This window comes from Aulonocara stuartgranti (assembly GCF_965226115.1).
Source record: "Aulonocara stuartgranti genome assembly, chromosome: 14".
NCBI classification, from domain to species: Eukaryota; Metazoa; Chordata; class Actinopteri; order Cichliformes; family Cichlidae; genus Aulonocara; species Aulonocara stuartgranti.
Window position 1 is genome coordinate 3,453,888 of NC_138950.1, and position 21,505 is coordinate 3,475,392.

General features: G+C 40.7%; 1 protein-coding gene across 7 annotated transcripts in view; it reads left to right on the top strand.

Annotated features, from left to right (window-relative positions):
* Nucleotides 1-21,505, top strand: part of LOC309687839 (leucine-rich repeat and fibronectin type III domain-containing protein 1-like protein) — a 423,290-nt gene that overhangs the window by 353,191 nt on the left and 48,594 nt on the right. For 6 of the 7 annotated variants that reach the window (XM_082503062.1, XM_082503061.1, XM_082503065.1 and 3 more), the window contains 6 exons: nucleotides 2,536-2,803; nucleotides 5,290-5,490; nucleotides 8,029-8,195; nucleotides 12,099-12,339; nucleotides 17,793-18,005; nucleotides 18,428-18,738. In XM_082503062.1, the coding sequence (XP_082359188.1) occupies nucleotides 2,549-2,803; nucleotides 5,290-5,490; nucleotides 8,029-8,195; nucleotides 12,099-12,339; nucleotides 17,793-18,005; nucleotides 18,428-18,738 (1,388 nt within the window). In that variant the 5' untranslated portion in view covers nucleotides 2,536-2,548. The remainder of the gene's footprint in view (nucleotides 1-2,535; nucleotides 2,804-5,289; nucleotides 5,491-8,028; nucleotides 8,196-12,098; nucleotides 12,340-17,792; nucleotides 18,006-18,427; nucleotides 18,739-21,505) is intronic. The other variant, XM_082503063.1, reaches the window with a different exon arrangement.

A 21,505-nucleotide genomic window follows, 5' to 3' on the forward strand; every position in this document is an offset into this window, starting at 1 on the left:
AAATAATTCTAAAGTTAGACAAAGATGACCCGAGTAATTGTAAAATGCAGTTAGCTTTTACTTGAATGATTCGTTTATTACAAAGAGCTCCTCAGACCTGTCTGCCACTGTGTGGAAAATGTGCGGTCAAGTTTTTCTGATAATCGGCGATGAGCCTTTTCACGTCGCAGTGTAGGAATTTTGATTGACTCTTAGTTGCAGACTTGCTTTAATTCATCCACATTGGAGGGTTTTCAGTCATGAACGGCCAGTTTAAAGCCTAAAGTTAAAAAAAAATCAATCGGATTTAAGTCCAAACTTTGACTAAGCCACACCAAAACCATTCAATTTGTATTTTTGACCCATTCAGAGGTGGACTCACTGGTCCTGACAATATTTGTCACGCTTACATGTTTTATTCAAAAATCAGGAAAAGAGGGCAAATGCTTTCTCACAGCTCATCCTCTCTCCCAGGCATCAATTACTGCTGTTCTCTAAAACGCCAACAACCAACCACAAGGTGCTACTTGGCATCTGCGCCGGGAGTTCAGAATCCAGTCTAAATGTTAATGTTGTTAATGTGTGTTTTAACAAAAACAAGCATATTTTGCTGAACCAAACAAGTGGACCATTCCTTCTCAGTGTCCAATATTCCCTCAGCCAGCATGTCAAGTGCTCATGCCCTAGGAATGAGAACAGGTTGCATATGTATGGGTGACCATTTGAATTCAATTCTTTTTTTGTCAAGTTCAAGCCTGTAGAGTTGGACTGTCCTCCATCAAAGATCAAAACCATTTTAAAACTGCAAATTAAAAAAGGGTCCAGACAAAAAAGGGAAGCGCATTTCTGTTCTGATAACACTTAAACTCATTTGATTCAGTCATGCATCTCTATGCTCTCTCTCACACCTTTACATTTATTATAATTTGGTAGTCGTCACTGACAACTTGCAGGAAACTCTGTGATAGTTAAAACTGAAACAAACTTCCAAGCCATGCTCCTCTTTGAGCTTCATTTTTCATGCATGCTGTTCATATGCACGTATTGTTAATGTACATCGTGGACGTGGAATACATTTCCATAAAGATCTGAATGTATGTGGTTCGAGGAGGCACATGCTCATACTGTCACGCTGTGTTTGCTGCTGCTTCGGCCAGGTCTCTCCTTTTAAAGACATTTTGATATCAGCAGGACTTCCTGGTCAATCAATGAAACCCTTCTGTTGGATGAGTCACAGATACGACATATGAAACTTTTTCGTTTACCCTGAGCCTAGCCAAACGTCTTTGAGATTCTCATTCACGTGACAAATTTGTGAGCGCCGTTCGGCGCTCATTATTGTTTGAACGCTTGAATTCCCATCGTGTGCACACTCCTGAATTACCCATTGACATTTGGGTGTAGTCTCAGTTGGGTTTTGAATTCTCCTCATCATTTCCATTGAATTTATCTCATTCCATTACATCTCTCTCATTAGTTGCTCACATTTAACTCCGTATCCTGCACTCTACCATGTTATGAGGACACAGACGCTTCCTCTTCTGTATTCTGTGCTGCAGGCTGAGGCACAGTTTGAATATTTCTGCACCATAAATAAAAGAGCGCGTCTCTTTCCGCTGTTATTTGCAATCGACCTTCCTCCAGTCGCTCGGCATCTAACTCAGAAGAACTTTTCAGAGTGTGTGCACATGCGGGAGTCCGCACGCATGCATGAATGAGTGTGTGCGTTCTCATGATTTTCCTTTGCGTGTGTCATTCCCGCTTTTGTGTGTTTCCCTTTTCTCTTCATATGAATTTATTCAGGGCTCCGCCGAGTTGAACTTACAAACATACAGCGAAATCAATATGAATGTAAATGTATTCCTTTATTGCCATGGCTGGGAAACTTGGTTTGGTCTCATTTTCATGCACAAAAACATCTCTGAAATTTATGAAGTGAGGCAGACAACTGCACACTGTGTAATTTGTGTTCTTTAATGTTCTACTTAGATTGCAATCATAAGAGTGCGCTGAGGTTAATTGGTCGTATGCATGCTGTTTACTTTCACTTTCCCAGGACAACTCACTCAGCAAAAAAAAGGGAAAGTGCTGCAATAACATGCTCTTAAATTCTTTCATTTACCTCAGCGTCTCTGATTCCCCTCCCGTTCCCATCTCCTTAACCATCTATCTCTTGTCTCCTCTATCCTTTAATATAAAACTTTTCTTTTCTTGAAACTTTTTGTGGAAAAAGATGCATAAAAGAAATATTGCTTTGTTGCTGTGTACGGCCAAAAAAAAGCAGAAAAGAAGAAAAACAGCGTGTTTTCTGCAGTGATGAATAATCATTTATAGAGTCATCCTGCAGTGTTTGACTGTCTTTGCTGAATAACCAACCCTTTAAATCAAACCAAGGAGCGCCGATTTGGATCAAGTGCAGTTTTTTTTCTTAATTTGATGCTCCGTGTGAGCTCTGGAAGTCATTTCTGTCCCCTGCTGGGTGTTTTTAAAGTCCAGTTTGATACTTGAGTGTGTGCTGCTGCATGAACTGATGTGTTCCTAATTTCTCTGTTGCAGCAGGAGAGCAGCCATGGATATCATCTCCTTGCTGGTCTGCCCTCTCCTCTTCATCCTCCTGTCCTCCCTCCCCTCCTGCTCCTCGTCCATGCTGTGTCCGAAGCGGTGCACGTGCCAGAATCTGCTGCCGTCCTACACGGTGCTTTGCGCCAAGACAGGCCTCCTCTTCGTTCCGCCCAACATTGACCGCCAGACGGCTGAACTCAGGCTGATGGACAACTTCATTACGACGCTGAGGCACCGTGACTTCGCCAACATGACCAGCCTGGTCAGAGCTCACTTTTTTAACACCTTCACATTCATGTTTGTACTGTAGCTTCCTTCTGCTAAGCAGGCTCCACCTGGGCCGCTTCTGCCAGGAAACTCTTTTTTAATGTTGTTTTAGCTTTGCATGAAAAAGATCACAGCAACCAAGTTATTCTAAACATTTATGTTACTGATGCCCCACATATTGATTATATTTACTCAACCGTGCTCTACTTATTAGCTTATTAAACAGCCTTTTGTTTACATGAATTACATTTTTTTGCACACTGAGCCAAAAGACTTGTTAAGCCATCAGAGATGAATCAGTGCCCATTATTACTTCAGTTATATTGCAGCAACAGTTCAGATTCATGCAAGATGTTATAGGTTATTAATGTTATGCTTGAATTTATTGGGAAAAGTAATCCTGTACTTCAGCATCTCCCAGCCTGCTTGACTGGATTGCTGCAGATGAACAGCAGCGGTCATTCTTAAGTTAAACGCAACATTTTGAAGCTGCAGAGTTAAAACAGCTTTGATCAACTGGAGGAAGGTTTCTCTACCCGATTCTGCTGTCAAGTCTCAGTCACGCAGTGACATTACAATAAAGTGTTAATCATGGAACATTTTCCACATTGAACAGGTTCCAGGGTTTTACAGAGAGCGTTTGATGCCGTGAAATAGCTCGTTACAGGAGTTTCCCTTTTTGCTAATGAACTTCTGAAACGGAGTAACAGAGTAACTAGTCCCACCTGACACTGCAGCCATCCTCCTTTTGAGGAGTTGATGATTGACCTGCATTGGCCTGTAATTATTTGTTGTCATGGCCCATTATGTCAATTCACCTTCATTTCGTGTGCTCCTCTCTGAGTATATGTGGTGAAACTGAGAGCATAAGAGACAAAGTAATGCATGAGTAGAGAACAAGTGGCAACCTGTTCCGGGGCTGAAAAGTGAAGCCAGTGCAGTAATGCCAAAAACTGTAGTTCCTCTAATGGCCTCTTGAGGCAGGCTCCAAAAGTGAGTCGGTCCATAAACTCCCATGTTAAGACGTGAAATGAACACGTTTACACTGAAACACATCATTACTGCAAAATGAAGTAAATACTTTAATTTAATCATCGTCCTTGTGTCTCTGTAATGTTGCAGTAGCAGAAATGAAACAGGGTGAATGATGTTTTACATAAAGATGCTGACCCAAAAAGCCTGCAAGTCTTTGCCAGAACCATCCAGACCCAACAAACAAAGAGCAACAGACCAGAGTGATACTTAAATACACGTTTTCTAACACTATCTAGAACAGGGTTTTGTCACACAGTTAGATCATATCTAATATTTTTATTTATGATATTTGCATCTTTGTAAAACCGTCGGTCAAAAACTAGACTCATCGTGCAGCATCCTATGGCAGAAATGCAGAAATTGAGGACACCTCTATTTGAAGTACATTTACCTGACAGAAAAGAGTAACCAGTACAGAAAGAGTAAAGTGCCTCACTGGAGTTCAAAATAAACTCGGAAATAAACCGTGCATCACAGATTAATGGTGTGATAGCATCTGAGGAGGGTTTGCAAGCATTCATCAGTCAGAGTAAAGAAAACTCTGAATGTGAAAGTAAGAAATGAGGCAACATGTCATGTTTATTCCACAGAGAGCTCAGAAAACATTAGGAACATCTGCCCCTTACAGCATAACATGTTGACTGAGGTGACATTTCTGATATCTTAATGGATTTCACTAATTAATCCCACCGTAATCACAGTAATGGGGGCAACGAGGCTTCACTGCACGCAGCTCAAGAAGAAAACCACCAATATCACCATATTTACGCACCAAATAGACACACTCGTCACAGCTGGAGACTTCCTTAGTGTGTGAAAAATAACTTTTCTCTCTAGTGTGAGCACAACAGCATGGAAGATGTTTGCTCACACACAAGGAAACGTGGGAAATGAGGCTCTAATCGTTTGGTGATGAGCGTGACGGAGCGCCACAGATGTCCCCTGTGATCGAGGCTCATTTCCACAGCAGATTCGAAATGTGTGGGGGCTGATTGACCCTTTCTTGGGTGTTAATCGAATATATTTTTGCATCTTTGCACTCATATTTTGTGTACAGTGGAGGTATTAAGCAGACTGCAATTCCTGACCTCAGCAGCGAGCTTTTTAATGATAGCTTTAAGTATAAATGGATACCGGACTCATTCATTGACCCATTGTACTCTCACGTTAATTACTAGTATCATTCATGAAAAAATGTGGAAGGTTAAATACAAGTTTAATCTCCACAGACCCGCGAGTTCAACCTGCTCAAACTAAACATTATATCTTAAGTGGTGACTCATAAGCTATCACTTACCTCCCTACACAGAAATATGCCAAAGTGAACCTTATTAGATTGCTTTTATCCATTTTGCACCATTTTTGAGTTGGCAACAAACAACGTGTTGGTGTTTTACATGAAAATGGGTCATTTAATGTGGATCTTGTGTTTTCCTGCATGTCCAGATCCACCTGACACTAAGTCGAAACACCATCAGCCAGATCAGGCCGTACACCTTTGCCGATCTCCAGGACCTCCACGCCCTCCACCTGGATGCCAACCGCCTCACCGTGCTGGATGACTCTCACTTCCAGGGCCTGGTCAACCTGAGGCACCTCATCCTGGCCAACAACCAGCTGCACAGTATATCAGAGGGAGCCTTTCAGGTACTAAAGCATAGCTGAACATCCAGCTCATGCAGAGAAAATGTATATTTTTTAAATATGTAAAAATATTTTAACTCTTATTAAACCAGTAAAGAAACTCTGGAGAACGGAAATCCCCATCTTGATCGTGTCCTCAAAGACACGTGAAGAAGAACTTTTTAATTTAATTTCGTATCAGAAATTGGGCCAAAATCTAGACACATAAATAAAACTACAGGGACAAAAATGTCCATTTAACCTCGGACATTAAGTAGCTTTAAAATTATGATTTCAATTTAAAAAATAATCCTAGCGGTCCTACAAATTAAGCTCTGCTTCTCAATACGCAAAACCATTTCACAGTGTAATTAAGAACTTGCTCTGAAAATGAACTAAAATCACTCACATAAAGGATGCAAAACTCTTAGAAGTGTTTAAATTGCTCTTTCTGCTGCCACCAGCTCCTCTGGGTAAGCCCAAATTACACTAACAAAGTGTTTTAAATCCAACTAATTTTAATCGGTGCTTTTAACATTCGTTGTCAACCAAGCGTTCACACAAGAGCCAAGATCGTGAGTGGAAAAGTTATTGCAAAGTCATTAATGAAAAGTTTCAGTGCTGAGGGTCAAGTGTTGTGTAAGACAACATTTTTGGCTCTAACTCGAAAGTCCAGCAGAAGCAGCCAGCCCTGCCTGCCCGCCTCACTCTGCCACCCAGCTGGACACCTTTTTAATAACCCGGTCCTAGAATAAACCGTGTCCCCCGTCTTGATGATGCTGTCCTTTCTCTGCTCATTAAAGGACTAAAAGTGTCCCCTCAGGACTGGCTCACAGACCTCTGCGGACATTTCATGAAGATAAACTAGAGTGGCGTGAACTCTGACCTCACTAATGGATTGAACTGTCTGAACTTTAGTCCGACCCTCACTGCTCCGCTCTCACTCGCTGTATCAGAAAGTGTCTCATTTTACACATGGCTTTGACCCTCTCCTCCTTCCTCCTTCGTGTCGCTCTCACTTTCAAGACTTTATTATCTAAGAACAAGTGCTGTTTCTCCAACTAAATCATAATAATAGCTAAAAGTTGATTTTACTAAAAGTCCCTTGAGATCCAGCACTCAGAGTCAATTTCCACTAAATGTAGTTTAAATACAAGTGTTTTCAAACATCCTGCAGACAGCACACAAAAAAGATATTTTTTTTGTCCATATGCATAAAAATATCAACACACTGCACTTGACGAGACTTCAGTGTATATTTTGTTTGCAGCTGTCCAATCACAGTCAGTCACTGCCAGGTAATATACATGAAGAACATCTTCTTCTTTAAGTCTAATATACATTCTCTAAGGAAGAGGCTCCAACATAGATAAATATAATGTATTAACACAATACACTAACCTTGATCTACTCTCACTTATTTTCTGACATATAACCAAGTATAGAATGTCACAATGGCAGATAGCCAAACTTTATAACAATGTGTTCAGTTTGTGTACAAATACTGGTAATACTGTGAGCCTAACACTGAAGGAAGCAAACAAAAATCAGTGAAATGGGAACACAAGACAAATATCATCTTCATTTGTAAGCTATTCGTTAGCATGCTGCACGTGGCTGAGATCGTCGTCTACTGGCTTTGGGGCATGATGGTAGGAAACTCCAGTCCCCACTGTGAAAACCAGTTATTTCAAGCACCGATTCCCCACCATTAAACTGCACATAAACAGTTATTTTCAGCAGTTTGAACAAAATCAGTCATTTTCTTGAGAGGACAGTCGTGGAACGGTTGGGACTCTGTTCTGCTGTCTTTGAACTTCTCTTCACGCCTCTTAAAGTTTCTTTTGTCAGTGAGAAATGAGATTCCCTTTGTTGAAAAAGCAATAAAGCATTGATTATTGTAATGAGAATCAAGGCATTGTGACATTCAAACACTGTCCTGATTGTGTGAATTATGAGAGCAATTACAGCAGCAACAACACTTTAGCTGATCGCCAGGCTTTTATTGCGCTCCTTCAATCCAGCTTCATCTTCTTCTCCATCTTTGTGTTTCTGCTCGTTGGAATGTGTGCTGACTCGTGACATTTCATCTATGTCCACATTATGAGAATTGTTTAGAGGCAATTAGAGAGAAGAGCCTGGTTTGGAGTGTACACCACTGACCGCAGTAACTGATTTCATTTTTTCTTTGTTTGGATTCAGTTCCCAGAAAGATGATTCTGTTCATCTGGATGTTTCATTCTTTCTATTTCTAAATTTGTATCTTTTCTTATCATACCAAAGATTTTCTTTGTACTTATTTCCCCCACTTTTGTTGGAAATGGAATTTTTTGTATTTTTTTCTGTTGGGCCTTCCTTCTTTTCTTCCCTTTTTTATTTGCAAGTTTCATTTTCATCTCTTTTCCATTTTATATCCTTCTTATTTATTATCTGTCTCTTTACCCTTTAATGCTATACTTCAGCACTTGAAGATAAAGCAAAGTCATGCTTGTTTTTTTTTTAATTATACCACTTTGAGCCTTTAAAGTCACTGATAGCATCCTGCCTCTGTCGCCCTCACAGGACTTCCTGGAGACTCTGGAGGATTTGGATCTGAGCTACAACAACCTGGTGGAAATCCCCTGGGACACCATTGCTTTGCTCGTCAGTGTCAACACCCTCAGCCTGGACCACAACCTCATAGAGAGCGTCCCAGAGGGAATCTTCTCCAACCTGCACAAACTGGCCAGGTCAGGATCACATAACACTGCAGTGCTGCAGCCTGCCTGGGTTTGACTGGAAGTGGGAAAATGAAAGCTCCAGCTGTATTTAATTTAAACTGCCAATTACCATTCACCTGCACTTACACAAATCAGTATCACAACGAAACGTGTAATGGACATGCAGAAGTTGCGTTCGCAGCAGGGGGAGATAATATATTTAAAGCCACGAAGTCTCTAGTGAGCAAGAAACGTATGCACATTTCAGGGTCCTTGGATTAATATGTCTATCCATGTAAATGACTTAATAATGGCTGTTTAAACATCTTCCAGTGATTATTTACATGTTGGCTTCTGTTTCTGCAACTTAATGCAACGTTTTCATGTGTGTGCATTTCGAATTTTGGAGAGGCAAAGCGTGAAATGGACACATTGACCAGCGTGTCTATTACACACCTGGTCCACCTAATGCGTGTACTTACTTAATGACCAGTAGAAAGGGGATGAAAGGGGAGGAGCTTCAGGTTGCTTGTCAAGTTTGGAGAGTGTAGAAGATGATCCAAATGAAAAAGAATCTTGGGACTCTAAACCTTAAAAGCCTCACCAGTCCATCCATCCATCCATCCACCCTCGTGACAGAACAGTCTATATATAGGTGCTCAGACAGCCCTCATCCCGCAGTCTCTCTTTAGCTCTTCTGGGGTATTCCAAGGCTTTCCCAAGCCAGCTTGATGCCCTATGTCTGCCCCGATGACACCGTCAGAAACCAGCTGGCAAAGACAGTGAAACATGCAGCAGCTGAAGAACCCAATATGCTCTTAGGACATGAACATTTCTGGTTAAATATGCTTGAGATAGAAAGGCAGAATTATAACAACTGTGGAAAAAATTCATAGTATTAAAAAATTCATTTCTAGGAAGATTATTTAAAGCTGCCATCATTCCAGTGACAGAAATATCTGAATGGATAAAGAATAAAAGGCTTATTAAAAGAGTTCTTTCTGTCCTGCCAGAATACACATTATGTGCAGGAGTTTTTATTTGCACTGAGGCTTTAAAATTAAAATAAACCTTGTAAAATTATGTTTTATTAATACATGCACACACACACAACTCAAAGAGCTTTACATATTTATATATATGGCTTAATTCTTCTGAGTTTCTTTTACGATATGGTGGAACTAAAATCACACAGCAAATCCTTCAGTTTTGAAGCTCATTTTAATGGAAATTAAGCCTTTGAGTATCAGCTCGCTTTGGAGGAAAGCTGTTCAACAGCTCTATGCTCTGAACCTGAGAAATGCCCCCTATGACCAGGACTGTATTACGCCTTCACCTGAGCAGCTGCAGGTTCAGCATTTTGCCTGCAGGCACGTCAATATTGGACGATCGTAATTGTTGCAGCCCTCATTCAATGGGGATTTGAAATAGTGACCTGGACTGCTTCTCTGCAGGCAGACTTCTTCTCCATGTCTCTGTTCTTAGAGCTGGTTACACACTGTTTAAATGTTTGCAGTGCTCTGTGCTCTCCAGTCCCAATCCAAACTGCAGAAAATCTTATAATTGACTGATAAATGCCAACATTGCATTAATGCTCTTATTATATGGGGAGTAAATTCAGTCAAGAGGCACAAAATGCCATTTAAAGCTCATTAACAATGATCACTCATTTATGTGTAAAAGGGAAAAAACTAACAGAAGATAAATAGTCTTTAAAACAAGGCTGAAATTAATGTTTTTTGGGAAGAAGGATACAATTCTTTAAAAAAAATTAATGAAACGTCTAAATGCTCTTGCATCATAGTCAAGCATGTGATTCACAACAGCAGACCTGTCTAAAAGCCAATGAATCACCAGTGACAGCTCCCCAATCAAAATGCTGTTTTTATGCTGAAGCTAGTTTACATGTGACGTAATTTCCCCCCAACTGGCAAAAAATAGCATTTAAAGCTCATTAGCTGAAATCAATTTTCATTCAAGTCCCTGATTGATGTTTTAAAGGCAACTATGGATAAATATTCAAGCATTTTTTAAAGGTTCAATTAGATATTTTTGCCCTGCAGACACATTTTTTACTCAGTGTTTGTTGGTGCACAGGAGAACATTTGCCTCCACATATATTTTACACACACTCACAAATAATACACCACAAGCTTGCTGCACATGAAATAACATAACTGAAATTTGTCAAGTGCAGATTGTGCGCTGCTGTCACAGCCATTAACTTCTTGTTAAGTCATCGTTGTTGGTGAATATTTCTGCGGGGACCTTCTAGAGGGAAATACACTTTCCTGTATTTGTTGCTGACAGCAGTGAAAGCTTGACTCTCCTGCGTTATTACCGGGCCCAATGTTTTGCTGAGGAAAATTACTATTCAATCCTCGGAGACGACGAATGGTTGATGGAAAAGCCACCATGGAATATCTGTATGTTGTTAGGTCTCTTCCTTCTGATGTCACTTTGTGATGCGGTCACAAGCTTTAATTTCAGATTTTCTACATGCTGTTTGGAACGTGTGAGAAGACTTCAACTGCCTTTGATGTCACTCGTGAGTCTGTGTGTTGGATCGGACAAAAATTGTGCACCATTTTTCTTACCATCTATTTTCTAGTGCTGGCTGGACTTGCATTTTTATAGTACTTTTCATACAAATTAGACCTTAAAGCACATTTAAGCATACACTGATTCTCTATGAGTAAGCATTTGGCAACAGTGGGGAGGAAAAACTCCCTTTTAACAGGAAGAAACCTCCAGAATGCAGGCAAAGAGAGAAAATGCAAACTATCTCTATCGCACCTCACATTTGTCAGTGTCCTGCTCCACTCTCCCTTCATTCATGACCACTCATGAACAAACCCTGCGATACTTGAACTTCTCCACTTGGGGCAGCCACTTTTCACCACCCAGACTACTCCACCATTTACTGTCTGAGAGCTGCAGCCTCTGATCCCTTCAGGGATCAACATCTTAACAGGATGGAGGGAATTATATCCTAAAGTGATTCTGAGAACTATGTTATTGGGGCAAGTTGCTCCTGTTAAGCTTTTCCAAAGCAAAGTGGTTCTGGGTGAATGGTCAGACTAAATGTGATTCAGAAGTGAATACAAAAACAAGGAACCACGTCGCTCTGCATGTCACAGGAGTCACAGGAATGGGGCACCAGTATTCCTGTCTCCCACGACAGCCACATAGGCCCATTTTCCTCCAGCACAGGCGAGGGCAGTCTCATCCAGGGGGGTAAAGGAGCCCACTGGTGTATGACAGATACTGGCTCACCTCATCACATGACACTGGGTTTGGAGGCAGTCGTCTACATACAAGGGTTATTCTCTGTGTGTGTTTGAAGACTTACTTGCTTTTTGAAATGATTGTGGCTTTTATTTTTTTATTTAACTGTAAGTGATTGAATCGGCCCGTTTTTTAAAGACTGAATTTCTCCTCAGTGGCAGCCAGAGAGGGGAAAAATTTTTCTCAACTTTACAGACTTTTCTTTTATTTCTAAAATAAAATGTGTGGAAACACTGTTGAGATTAATAACCTTCTGCAGAAATGTGTGATTCTTTTAACTACAATCCAACAAGACAGAAGAGCAGAACTGCTGGCTGACTGAGTGCAGCCGTGTTCAGCTCCCCTCCCCACACTTTCTCCCTTATCGTTGACCTTTCTCTCTCCTCTTCCTTCCATCCCTCTATCTCACCTTTGGACATGTCCACCCACCTGATCGATGAACTACCCATCTCCTCTCCTCCCACTTCATCCACATAGATTTTCACCACATTTATAATAATTATTATTTTGTTTCTGAAGAGGTCCGCTGATCAGGATCATGGCATGGATCTTCTTCTAATCTCCAGAATGTTCAAAGCTTTCATTAAAACTGCCAGAAAAATAGCTGTGATGGAAAAATATGAACTCTCTGTGTTGTGTCACCAGGCTTGACATGACCTCTAACAAGCTGAAGAAAATACCTCCAGACCCACTGTTCCTGCGGATCCCGGTGTACGCCAAGATGAAGGGCTCTCCTCTTACAGCGCTGGTGCTGAGTTTTGGCGGGAACCCTCTGCACTGTAACTGTGAGCTGGTTTGGCTTCGCAGGCTGACCAGAGAGGACGATCTGGAGACCTGCGCTTCACCTAAAGACCTGGCTGGCAAATACTTCTGGACCATAAGAGAGGTTTGCTGAAGCTATTGTGTATTTTAAAACCTCATTTTGTAACCTTGCAAATTAACACACTATGATGTTGTTTGTTAACTAAAGCAAAAGCAACATAAAGCACTCTATTTTATTTATGTTTTTTTTAACAGAGTCTTAAGCCAAAGTAATTAAAATGATAGGTCAGAAATGTAACATTTGCAATTTGCTAAACCTCTACGAGTGTTGATACATTTTTACCTTGATGTCAATCTTTTTGTTGCAGACTCCAGCTTTTTGGCTGTCACCATGCAGCTTATTATAGCCACAGGTCTTATGAAGTGGCCATAGCACAATAATAGTTGTTTTTTTTTAAAATCCAAATCTACTTATAGAGCTGTTATAAACGGTTAAGTTAATTATAGAGACCAAAACCATTTTTATATTAGGCTCTAAACATTTCATGGCAGTGAGAGGAACTGCAGTGTTGGCATTACTTTTATGCTCTGAGCTGAGGAGGTTTCTACTGTGTAAGAACAAACTCACTACTGTTGGTAATAGATTCTAGAGTCTAAATTATAAGAATGCATTTTTTTGATAACAGTCTGAAGTGTATACTCATGGAGGGCATACTTAATGAGCTCCAAGTCACCATTACCCTTAATTCAAACCAAAAATATATACTTTTAAATATTCATTGTGTAATTCAGTGTTTTTGGTGCCTTGAACCATTAAACCACAGAGCAAAATTTGATTTTCTGCTGCTTTAACTGAAGCCCTCAGTGGAGACATAATCACGTTCTTTCTCAAGGACATATCAGCAGGCCAGACGGTTGGTGTCACAGCGGAGTGAACCTTCTGCTGAAAGTGTGAGTCATGGAGTTAGGTCTGCAAAAATGCATTAGAAAGACTGAGTTTCATTATATTATATGATAGAGGAAAAGTTTAGGCTTATGTTCTAGCAAAAACCCAGGATATGGTTTATTGAGCCACAGTGATGAAGCACAGAGTAAAATGAGGCCACGAGAGGCAAAACTAAAACAGATGGATCCCTATATTTGTTTTTTATCCATATACATGTATTATTATTGGTTTATTTAACAGAGACACTACACATTAGATAAACATTACAGCGACTGTGGCGACAAAGCTATTTTTCATCCCTGGAGAGTCCCTGGAGACTTGTTACAAAGGCAAACCAATGCAATAGAACAAAAGCTTTTTTTTAAAATAAAATATAAACAGGCAGAAAAATAAAAGATGTTAACTCTAACAGTGCCTACATAACATCAGAAATCTTTCTACTTTTACAATGAACACATCTCTGTCATTTAGTATGTTTGCAGTCCCGATCATTTTCCCAACAAAGTCAGCTTTCTCTTGTTAGCCTTGTTATATTTAACACTGTGATATGTTAGAAAACTGCAATAGCTCACTGCAGCACGCTCAGTTTCTCCTGAAAGTAAAACTGTAAAAATAATCACTATTTAAGCAAGCATATGAACTGTGCCATTATCATCACCGACGTATGTATTATTGCACATTTATATACTTCTACTACTTTTCACAGTAAATCATAAAAGAGAAATGCTGAGCTGAATCATCCTTCTAAAATCAAGCATGCTTTATATATTAATATATAGATATTAGGGGTGCAACGATATTCGTATCGATATTGAACCGTTCTATACAGTGCTTTCGGTTCGGTACGCATATGTACAATACAACATTTGTAATTTATTTTATCAACTTTCCTTCTGACGATGCTGTCTGTGTTGAGCGCTCAGTGAATCTGTGTTCGACTACTCCGCCTAGGCTGCACTGTCGAGCGCAGATCCACTGAGCGCTCAACACAGACAGCATAGTCAGAAGGAAGAGCGCAGGGCAAGCTAGCCAGACAGAAGTTAAGCTCTCCTTGCAACAGGCAAATTGAACGTCATTCAGATCTGGCGTTTGGAATTATTTTGGTTTTCATGTGACGTATGACCCTGAAGGTAAGCGAGTCATGGACTAAAGTAAAACAGTATGTTGGATGTGCCACGCAATGCTCAATTACATTGGTGTGAACTAGTGTGTTAGCGCAGTTAGCTCGTTAACGTGTTGGCCGTCTAGCCCCATGCACGGAGCGATCGGCGGTAGCTCGTTAACGGAGATTTGCCGTGTTGTGGCGTTAAGGTCATTTCAATGAGATTAACCTGAAAGCACTAGTGGGAACACAACGAATATGACTGCACATTTACGCCGACATCATCGTAGTGCAAAGACAAGTGGAAGCAGACAAAAACAAGCAAGCATGCTACTAACTTTAGCCGAGTCATTTAGACAGCTGTTAGCACATGATTCTCCTTATGCTGCTGAGAATATAGCCCAGAAGAAGCGGATAGTATAGCTTTTATTTTGGAAAGAGACATTTCTCTGTAATAAACTCTCTTTTCCAAAGATGAGTGATTCCTCAATCAGATACAGGGCTTGCAATATCGCTAGCCCGACGTCCCGGAGCTAGCGATTTTTTCAGTCGGGCTACCAAAATCTATCTCTTCCCTGCCCCTCGGGCTATTGTAGGAAAAATATATGTCAATGCTTTTGCATTCTTTCAGAAATGTAGCTGGGTAATTATGTCATTGGCATCGGTGAGCCACTGTCAATATGTGACATATTGAAATCGCGTTTGAATTTGCGCTTGTTTTTTTGCTTTCACTTTGCAATCGTGCGAACTGTGTATAGAGAGCGACAGCACTGATCTGTGAGTGATGATAATTTGCGCACCAATTCCTCTGACATCGTCTTATTAATCGTTAGCTTACTATGCAAACATGACAAGTGAAATCTCCCGCAGCTTAAACATGTGAGAGGTTGGTCGCGCAGAGAATCGCTGAGCTTATGTGAGTGAGTGTGTAAAAGCATTTCAGTTCTGCTGAGCCAAATAAGACAGGTCAGGGTGAAGAAGTGACAGCCAAAGAAAAGCTTACCACAAAACGGAGAAGTTATGACAAATCAGACTATAAGGCAAAAAGAAAGTGCAGCTTTATGGTTTCATGGACAAAAGAATTTCTGTGGCTGCAATATGACGAGCTAAATAACCAGGGCTGCACATAAGTGGTCCGCAGGTGCGCATTCGCTGTCAAAATAAAAAACACGCACAAGGGTTAGGGTTAAATTTAAAAACTGTACTTTTGAGTTAAAATATATATTTATAATTTTAATAAATGACAAATTAAAAATGCATGAACATTTTTTTGTATCGAAAAAATATCGAACCGTGACACCAAAGTATCGAACCGAACCGAACCGTGAATTTTGTGTATCGTTGCACCCCTAATAGATATATATATACAACAGGTTCTCATCCCAAAACGTAACACACAACACAGCCAATGTCGTATTCAGAAACATGAGAACCATTTGGAATGAATCTACACATGTACATTTATTTTACTTTCTCATTGTGAATCGCTTTGGAAAACACTATTTAATGATTAATGTTAGGGATAAGGTTATGGTTGTGGTTAGGATTAAGATTAGGGTTAAAAACACGGCTGGAACATGTGTTACTGCCGGGGAGTCATTCTATTGGATTCCATCCACACTGGCGCGTATCATAGGATGCAGAAGGTTACCTTTGGCGTTTTTATGGGACGCCTCAGGGCGTGACAAATCGTCAGTATGTTACGCGTTGGGAGTAAGAACGGTTTCATATATAAATATGATTTCAAATACAAAAACATACTTTTACCAAAAGCTTGAGATTGTTTGTATCCTCGTTCGAGGTGGATTGGTTCATTTTGAGCATCAAATTTTACTGTCGTCTTGTCAGTTTGGCAGATTTGTTGTTGTTGATGTGACATATCTTACAGTCTAAACTTCAGCAGAGGAACGAAAAGAAATGTGGAAGTAAAAAGTGGGTTAGGATTAAGGTTAGGGTGTTTTGTAAAAAGTACATAACACAATGTGCCATGCACATCTCTGGCTGAAAACACTGCAGATTGCATTAAAAGTTGACTTTACAGAGCCACAAACAGCAGCTGTTGAAACTCAAACTCGAGATTTTAGTGTAGTGTAATTTTTGGGCATGTACCCGGCAAAAGAACTGCTGTGATGTCATTGGTGTATGAGAACACAGGCATCCATGACCGTTTGTAGTCTTTCTACTCACTTCACGTATACATTTTGAGCTAAGAAGAAGACAGAAGACAAGAGTATTTCTACACTAACACCTGACTTTAATATCTACAACCTGAAAGGCCATAATACTACAATTTTTTTCTCTTTCATGTTTGTATATTAATGCATTAATATCATATTATAAAAGGCAGAAAAAAAACAATAAAAAGCAGATCTGCTGTTGCTGCTGGTGTTAAAACTAAGCACACCAGATTAAAAAAAACAATAAAAGTTTAAGTTGTTCCCTTAAAGTGGCTGATACCAAGCACTTTTTTTACCTGGATAATAGTGGAGGTGCACTTTGAGGTGAAGATAGGATTAACTGGTATCATTTTAAAGAGGATGATGTAGAGACCTTTGATTCAGGTGCTGTATGATAACTCTAAGAGGATTAGCCTCGTGAAGAGGTTTGTCCAGAGACCACTGTGTCACCAAAGTGAGTGGGCATATTAATACTCAGAGAGTTAATAGCCTCTTTGCCATTGCAAGAACAAAAAACCCTCCACAGTTTCCAACAAAGGTCAGACATCAGCAGTCGGTCAGCAAGGGAATTCCTGCTTTGGCATCAGCTCGGCTGCTCTTTCCATCTGCTCTGTTTCTTGACTGATGCTTAAATATTCTCGGACAACAAGGGGGAGTTGGTACTAGTTGAATTTAGTGGGACAAACAGGATATTTTGTTTATCCACTTCTGTAAGGCAAGTGAACGAGTATTCATACTAGTTTTCATTCAAGGCCCTGACTTCACATTCTCCTACTTTCACACTTTCACATGCTCACGCTGGGAAACAACCCAATTCAATCAGTCTTTTACTCTGAGATTCACAGAAGCAATTGAGGGTCAAAATGTAATACAGGACTGAAAGGCCCTAGTGGTTTATTTGACGCTCCAGCCCAGCGGTCATCAGGTCAGCAATCATCTCTGCTGGTAAAAAAAGACCCTGAAAAAGGTTCGGAGACTTGCTGAGTAGTAGGAATGATGAGTAAGCCCCGATAAGCCTCGGCTGCCCCTCCTTGGCCTCGCAGTAATACTCCACCAGGGTTTTGGTTGGCTTAGGTGCCAGTGGGTGGGTTTTAAATAATGCAAGGGCTGAGAAACTCTGAGATCTCTTAATCTTAATGTGCAAACAACCAAACTCCTTCTGTATTCTGCTGTTGGAAGAATGCACTGCTGGTGTTAGCAGAAGCAGAAAAAAATTATTGTTTTTCATGAAAAGATGCACTTTAATCCCACTGGATACATTTCACCTGTTCCATCTGTTGTTTACCGATTTAGCTGTATCTATCTAACAATTACATTTCTGGATAAATGAGAGTTCATGTCTCCCCTCATAGGAGGAGTTTGTTTGTGAGCCACCAATGATAACGCGCCACACCTCCAAGATGTTTGTAATGGAGGGTCAGGAAGTCAGCCTGCGATGCAAGTCCATCGGTGACCCTGAGCCGTCAACACACTGGGTCAGTCCAGATGGGAAGTTGATTGGAAACACATCGAGAACAATCTGCTACGAGAATGGTTCCCTTGACATTCTCAAGGCCTCCGTCAAGGTAGAGAAGCACTTTCATTTTCAAGGAATATAGATATGCAAGGGTTTATTATAAATGTGCTAGATTAATGCTGCATCAGTAAGTGTAACTGGCTCTGGTGCCTTCATTTTGCAGAATAGTAACTCATTTAAAATTGGTTTGATACAAGATTGTCACTAAACAAGCTATTTTTGTTCAAGCCTGTTAAAAAACAAACAAATCGTGGTTTGTAAATTTAAAGTTGTACGATGTGCATTTTGGTAGATATATATATCAAACAGCTTTTACTAAAACAACCTATTTATTCATTTATTGAAGAAAACGTACATTATTATATGAAAACAAAATAACTATAAAAATAATGTTCATTATAATTTGGATTTATGAGGTTGATAATTTGGATAAATGTTGGCTTTTTTCTTATCTTTTTAAATGATTTCTAGGATTCTGGAAAGTTCACCTGTATAGCGTCCAATGCTGCCGGGGAGGCCACTGCTCCTGTCGAGTTAGTCGTGAACCCTTCTCCACACTTTGACCCCAAGCTGGACCCTGACCCGGGGCCTTCAGACATCCCTACGTCCATCAAATCCAATATCAGCGGAGGCCAGGCCCGCTCTGACCAGCACAGGGTCAGCGTGTCGGATCTGACGTCCAGCTCTGCCACCATTAGATGGCCTCCACAGAACCACATACCAGGAGTGCGCATGTACCAGATCCAGTACAACAGTTCCACAGATGATATACTCATATACAGGTAAGAAAAATATAGCGGATGGGTGGATGGGTGGGTGGATGGGTGGGTGGATGGATGGCTGGATGGATGGATGGATGGGTGGGTGGGTGGATGGATGGATGGATGGATGGATGGATGGATGGGTGGGTGGGTGGGTGGGTGGGTGGATGGGTGAGTAGGTGTTACTGTGTTTATTACTGCCTTGCACTGAAATACCTTGAACTGGGAAATAAAGCAGTCCAGTGTAGAAACCCCAGTGGAGTCTTTGTGTCTGCTGCCCCTACATCATCAGCTCCTTTTGGACTACAGGTTGGTCACAGGACGTCATGGAAACCTTGTGACCTCAGTTCAGTTGTTTTGTTAATCTTTTACACATAGCAAATTGGCACCATTCCTACAATCAAACAACAACATTTGCACAGATTTACCAGCATATGTTCCTTGAATATAGTTTGTTGTATTAGGGATTATGTCTGTCTGTCAGGCTGATGTGCTCATTCAGGGTTCTAGTTCTTAGTTCTAGTTTTTTTGATGCTATCCTTCCAGAGGCCTGGTTCCAAAGACATGCATGGGTCTCATGGCACTGTGCAAACTTGTTCTGTTGCTCTTGATGAAGGAACAACTTAAACTTAAACCTTTTCACCTTGTTAGTGGTGTGTACTAAGCTAACCAGGGTCTCTTCTGCAGGGTCTTGCAACTTTAGTTAGGAGACTTTCATGGTGTCTGTTTGGAGAGTACAACGTCAAGAGATCTTAGCGTGGCCAGGTCACACAAGGCCACACGCTTTAAGATCAGAGCAGTGGAAGACCTGCTTTCTCACCTCAGAGGTGAAAGTAGAAAGCAAAAGAAAAATGAAGCAACTGGGATTTTGTCAACCTGGAGTTGGAGGGTGGGCAATCGGCTGTGAGGTCAGTTTCTTGATCACAAATATGCAAATTGTCATAACCATTGATTTTCATTTGCCTTTCTGTGAGTCCATCTGCTTTTTTTGACGGCACCAATATCCACTTTATAAATTTTACTCCAGGGTGATACCTCCTGTCACCATACTGCTTGCATACCGTGTATCCAGCAATTTTTCTCATTGCAGAAAGGTGGTTGCTTCTGGACTCCCAGGGTGCCAAGGTAACACTGTAGGCATGAGGCATGAGATTGCAAGTATGATGCGGTTCAGCTGTTGTATAGCTAGAAGTCATGTGTGAAGTACTGCATATGGCGGTCTCTGTGTGGTAGTAGCTAAAATTTCTTCTAAGAGAGTGTATGACATGTTGTTTTGTTCATGTTTTGATGTGTAAGTTGACAGAGTGGTGAGTTTGCTAAGTAATTGTGTTTATGTGCACTCTCACCGCTTCATTCTGCTGTTTGTGTTTGTGCTACAAGCCACAAGTAAGGGCAGAAAGTGAGAGCGATTTCTCTTCTGTCTGACTGCTCAAAACACACATCATCCCTGAGTGGGCAGTTATAAGCATGTTCTCCGCCATGTTGGAGGCTGTTCAGGGTGTGGGGAAGTGAGCGGCTCACTGAGAAATAAAGAGGGAGTAAACTGAGAAACTGATTTGGATTCAGGCAGCAGATATCAGATCAGCACTTTAGCTAACATTTCAGTTGGAGGGTGTAATGACATTGTCACAATAAGTGGTATTAATTTGGTCCTTAATCCATTTCCTGGAGGATTCAAATGTAGACAGAAAAAAAAACCCAGCTTAGGGCAAACAACTGCTAATAAAGACATTCACGCAAGGGTCTTTATGGAGAAGTGTGGCTCCTCAGCGTGATTCAGTCATCAGACAGGTGTAGACAAAGGGGGGGAAGTGATAATGGAAGATAAGATGAAGTCAGACTCATCCTGCTGGGAAATCAGGAAGCCGCAGCAGCCAGCAGAGCTGCAAACCCCAACGTGGAAAAAATGTAGGCTATCAAACATTTTTTACTATTTTTGTATAACGAAAAATGTCTTTGTGAAAGAGTCAGTGTAACTGCAGATGGAAAACAAGTCCTGCTACAATAGTTATATTTTAGCAATGTAAACTAGACATGAATAGTGAAATGGTAATGAATGAATCTATGTAATGCATTTTTTGTAACACTGTGGAAAAAGGCAAATAAGCAGCCCATCCTCGATGATGGAATCTTTATCACCAGATGTGGTTTTCTTAGGGAGTTTTCGGCTTTTGAGTGTTGGCCGGCTTAAAGCCCACAATTCTGAGTGACCACCGGCTGATCCCATTAGCCACTTAGCCAGTGTGGTCACCTAGCAACATCATCCAGAATACATAATTGAGGGTCATTATAAAACATTTCCAGGGGTGACAGATGACAGTTTGAAATGTGGCCGCAGCCTTAATTCTCATTTTAACCAGACACCAATGACATGAATGTGACAATTTTCAAGCCTACAAATGGAGGGAGCACTTTTAGCATCCAAACGCATAATTTCAGATTGAACTGTGGGGGTGATGTGATCATTTTCCCCATGACCAGGACAGCATTGTGCTCACAGCTGAGCGCTAAAGCCAGGCAGGTTGATGTCAGCAGGCTAAACGAGATGCCACAGCCCACTCAAACAGATTGATTTCTTTTTATCTCCACCCACAAGAGAACTGCAGTATATAATAATGACTCAAAACATTGTAATCTGTTATTTCTTTGACTCTAATTAATTAATTTAATATCTTTGTGAGTAACTTCTAAAACTGTTGCTATTGTGATTGTAAATGTATCGAGTTACAAAAACAATATAGTCAGAGAACCATCATGGATTGTGTTATGCATTAAACTTTATTTATTA